Source organism: Austrofundulus limnaeus, unplaced genomic scaffold, assembly GCF_001266775.1.
Source record: "Austrofundulus limnaeus strain Quisiro unplaced genomic scaffold, Austrofundulus_limnaeus-1.0 Scaffold7, whole genome shotgun sequence".
In the NCBI taxonomy this organism is placed as follows: Eukaryota; Metazoa; Chordata; class Actinopteri; order Cyprinodontiformes; family Rivulidae; genus Austrofundulus; species Austrofundulus limnaeus.
Genome location: NW_013952409.1, coordinates 2414078 through 2418992, shown reverse-complemented (window position 1 = coordinate 2418992; position 4915 = coordinate 2414078). Strand labels below are relative to the sequence as shown.

The 4915-nt window shown below is 41.1% G+C and overlaps 1 protein-coding gene across 1 annotated transcript in view; it reads left to right on the top strand.

Annotated features, from left to right (window-relative positions):
• Nucleotides 1-4915, top strand: part of dhx8 (DEAH (Asp-Glu-Ala-His) box polypeptide 8) — a 19653-nt gene that overhangs the window by 5308 nt on the left and 9430 nt on the right. Inside the window, exons 11-16 of the mRNA XM_014032874.1 lie at nucleotides 329-476; nucleotides 951-1132; nucleotides 3417-3611; nucleotides 3699-3884; nucleotides 3982-4192; nucleotides 4260-4441. Coding sequence (XP_013888328.1) covers nucleotides 329-476; nucleotides 951-1132; nucleotides 3417-3611; nucleotides 3699-3884; nucleotides 3982-4192; nucleotides 4260-4441 — 1104 coding nt within the window. The remainder of the gene's footprint in view (nucleotides 1-328; nucleotides 477-950; nucleotides 1133-3416; nucleotides 3612-3698; nucleotides 3885-3981; nucleotides 4193-4259; nucleotides 4442-4915) is intronic.

Below are 4915 nucleotides of genomic sequence, written 5' to 3'. Positions count from 1 at the left end.
AATTGCTGTTTTACAGCAGGTTCCTGTTCTGCAGCACATAAAACACTCAGAATTACAGCATCACAATCACATCATTGTACATAATAGACACAAAGACAAACAAGCATACCAAATTTCAGGAAGGCAGCATTTTCAATGCTTTGAATAGTTTTAAAGATGAAAGATTCCAGATTTGTGAGCAGGTTTTGGATGTTTTAATGTTTGCGAGCTCCTCAACATCTTTCTTTGTTCAGTTTGTKATGTTTAATTTAAATTAAAAGCTTTGGTTTTAATTTGGACTTGAAGCTGAACACTTCCTGAACCATTTCTCTGTATATGCTCCGCCCAGAATCCAGATGGCTCCCTGTCTCAGGCGGCGATGATGCAGAGCGCTCTGGCTAAGGAGAGGCGGGAACTGAAACAGGCGGCTCGAGAGGCAGAGATGGACTCCATCCCCATGGGACTGAACAAACACTGGGTGGACCCGCTGCCAGACGGTTAGAAGGCTGTTAGCTGTGCTCATTAGGTCRTTTAGTCCCAGCTTTAGGGGTTTTGAGAGGGAGCCTACAGTTGAATCAACGTATCTTATTTTTTCAGTTTCAAATAAAACGATTTTTTATCTTGAATTTGATCATTTTGTCTCAGGATAACAGATTTAATTTGCTGTGCTGTCGTGTTTTAGTTACTGTTTTTATTAGAACTTGAGTCAGACATGAGACTTCCTCCATCCACGCTGACAGAAACAGACCCTCAGACCTTCTGGTGCTGGAGATTATTATCTAGCTTCCTGCTGCCCCCCACATTTGGGCCGGATGGAATCGTCTCTATTGTGTTTGACCCCAAAGTGGTGTAGACAGTTTCCAGGAGTTGACATCATGTTGTCATAAACCCTGGTTCTGATTTCACTTGTATTGAAGCTGTATTATTATTTCTATTCTTTAATTTGCCTTAAACGTGTTTTTATTTCTCAGTTGATGGTCGGCAGATCGCTGCTAACATGAGAGGAATCGGCATGATGCCCAACGACATCCCAGAGTGGAAGAAACACGCTTTTGGAGGGAACAAAGCCTCATACGGAAAGAAGACCCAGCTCTCCATCTTGGAGCAGAGGGAGAGCCTGCCCATCTACAAGCTGAAGGAGCAACTCATTCAGGTTCTTCAGTTTCACACAAACATTAACTTGTTCCTCAGGATGAACCAGTACCAGTGGTGGGCACAGTTCTGCTCATCCCCCCACCAACTGATAGTATTTTGCTGAGTGGTTTAACTTTATAATGTATTAACAGACTTTACTTCTGCTAAAATGTTTTCATTTAGTTTCTCTGCTGCCAAAAGTCCAGACATTCATCAYTCTCACTAATTTCAGTAACATTTACTTCCACATCCAACAGTGACTAAAGGCATTATGAGTTCACTCACCAGTCACACGGTGACATCATCCTCGCTCTGAGGACTGTTATCAGTGTGCATTGCCAATGCACACTATTGTTTTCCTGTTTCTCTTTAATATTATTATTATCCAGCTTATTCCGTCTTCTTCCACGTCGCCACGCTACTCCTCCTGCATACTTTGTCTTACAGCTGCCATTGTAATTTCCATCTGTAAAGGTCCTGTGCCAAATGATTGCTATGCCTTCTGGTGCCTGTACAACTTGTAGTTTTTGAAATATTAATGTTTAAACTTTATTCCAAAATTCATATAATGGGAGTCAATTGGGCCTTGTAATGGTCCAACACTGCCCCATGCTGGACTCAACTTGGTACTGCACCATACTTTAATAATATTTAATCTCAATTGTTCAGTGTTTACAATACAAATAAGATTGTATTTAGATGTTTTACTATAATATTGTCTTAATACTGTTCTATTGTTGTAATATTATGCTGTTTAGTGTCAATAATTATATTGACAATGTGGCCTCCTTCTGCACACATACAAACCAACCCCTGCCACCACCTTCTGCCACAACTCCACTGGTCTAATGGTCAATGTCGTTTACTTTCATGTGGGAGATCAGGGTTCAAAACCCGGCTAAAGCAACTTTAACAACAAATCTCTTCCAACTTCATATTGTCACTCAATTACCTTAATTACAAACACCTGCTCATGTGACAGGCACAAGCTGGTACAGAAAACAAATTTGAACTTGGTCCCATTTCATTCTGCAAGTCCACTGCTGCAGGCAAAACCATGCTGCAATGACATGCTACGTGGCAATGCACACTTGTTTTTACATCGGAAAAACCCATGTCTAGTTTATTCTAGTCTCTTCAGTACAAACCCGATCTTCTGACTCACTTTTTCGGTTTTCAGTTTTCCCAGCATCCTTTGCAGCATAGATGTCATTCAGTCACAGACAGCATTTTCTAAATTTGTTGCAAAATTAAATAAATAAATAAAAAAAACACAGACACACATCTTTGCTTTAATCTGGGGCATAAAAATATTCATTTTTTTAGTGTTAATAGTGTTTAAGTATAAGAACTAAATGAGCAGAAACACATTTTACAGTTTGTAATTTATCACTTCCTGTTTAACCCCTCCCCAGTCCACTCATCTGGTTCAGTATGCAGTTGTAGCTCCGCCTCCTGCCTTAAAAAACAGTTTTCTTAAATTTCACCTCTAAAAGAGACAACATTTTTATTTGTGATCTATGAAGCACTTTGAGTCGTGTTGACTTGTTTGTCAGATTACACACGTTTGATCTCTGTTGAAGTTTAATTATTAACAGTAAGGCTGTGAACACGACTGAAGCAGGGGAACTGAACACTACAGGGCGGTGTGCTCACAGATAAAAGCTGCTTTTCATATTAGTGACAAATAATAACAGTAACAACAGCTATTTGACAAAATGCTTAAAAATGCATTACAAAAATAAATTTGATAAAGTGCAAATTAAAATATAGCAGTATCTGTAACTGTATATGATAATGATTTGAACTTTAAAAAAAATTGCGTGGTAGAACCAGAGGATGAACTTCATATTTGTGACAAACTTTGGCCTTTTTCGATGGGTTGCCTTCATTTTTGCTTCTACTTTTAATTTAAAATAGGTTTCCTTTCTTGGCAAGTAGCAAAGGTTTTTCTTCTATGTATTAAAAAGTTGTTAAACATCTACGTGGTGCACTACTGCTACTAGTGGTGAGAAAGTGTATTGCACCTTATTCAAAATTAATGTGGCCCTCTGCGGCCCAATGTTAAAAACTGTTGTTCTTTTGAGGCCCTCAAGGTGGCGCTTGTGGGCCATGACCCACAGGTAAAGAGTCTCTGGTGTACAGGTTTATGTGTTAGTGAAGCTAATAGTTTAGCTGAGCCCACCACTGACCAATACCAGTAAAGTTTTATGATTTTGTTCAGATTCTTTTAAGAACGTATTTATCTATTCACAAACAGCTGTTATTGTTGTAAAAGTTCTCTTTGTGTTGATGTGTCGCAGGCCGTTCACGACAACCAGATTTTGATCGTCATCGGAGAGACGGGCTCTGGTAAGACCACGCAGATCACTCAGTACCTGGCAGAGGCGGGTTACACCACCAGAGGGAAGATTGGCTGTACGCAGCCCCGCCGTGTCGCCGCCATGTCGGTGGCCAAGAGAGTGTCTGAGGAGTACGGCTGCTGTCTGGGACAAGAGGTGACAATCTGTGTTTTTATTTTTATTCTGGTTATTCTTACATGGGTTTGATTTCAAAATGACTGAGCGGTTTTGCGTTTTCTCCAGGTGGGTTACACCATCCGGTTTGAGGACTGCACGAGTCCTGAGACGGTCATCAAGTACATGACAGAYGGTATGCTGCTGAGGGAGTGTTTGATCGACTCAGAACTGGGCCAGTATGCCATCATCATGTTGGACGAGGCCCAYGAGAGGACCATCCATACTGACGTTCTGTTTGGTCTCCTCAAGAAGGTCAGAAACCCAGAAAAAAATAAAGATCTTACAGTAAATTCGTGTAGAAGTGTTTACACATGAAAGCTTTTCTGAGCATGGTTTTTTTTTGGTTCAGACCGTCCAGAAACGCACAGATATGAAGCTGATCGTCACCTCTGCTACGCTGGATGCCGTGAAGTTCTCTCAATATTTCTACGAAGCTCCCATCTTCACCATCCCGGGCAGAACGTACCCGGTGGAGGTSCTTTACACCAAAGAGCCTGAGACGGACTATCTGGACGCCAGCCTCATCACGGTCATGCAGATTCATCTGACTGAGCCTCCAGGTAAACTGGTGTTTATTTTAATCATCAGTCAGCATCAGCAGTCTCCTCATAACCTCCCTCTGCTCAGGTGACATCCTGGTCTTCTTAACGGGTCAGGAAGAGATCGACACGGCCTGCGAGATCCTGTACGAGAGAATGAAGTCTCTTGGACCCGACGTACCTGAACTCATCATCCTGCCGGTTTATTCCGCTYTGCCCAGTGAAATGCAGACCAGGATTTTTGACCCTGCGCCCCCAGGCAGCAGAAAGGTAACTCAACAGACTTCTTTAAAACGTATTAAAAGAGTRCTCTGCAAACATGTTCATACTTCTAAATATTCTTTAAATTTTCAACCCCTGAAATTTACTGCAGGATTTAGGCCTGTCACAATAGCAAATGTTACTGGACAATAAATTGTCTCAGAAATTATTGAGATAAAYAATATTGTTTGGAGATCAGTTTAAACTAATATAATGGTACAACCCACCTGTTTATGGACATTTACATTTATATTTACAGTGTAAAAAGAAAAAAAAAATGTTGGCAATCCCAAGGGTTTGTCATGGTGCCAGCCTGAGGTGTCACCAGCTGCATGAAGGCATCAGAGAACTGAAGACACTCCTCTAAACCAGGGGTTCTTCACCTTTTTGACCTCAGGGCCCAATTTATTGAACATAAAGTGACACGAGGCCCAGTCAGACATTACCAGTGTACGGATCAAAATGATAATTATTCTAAATCTT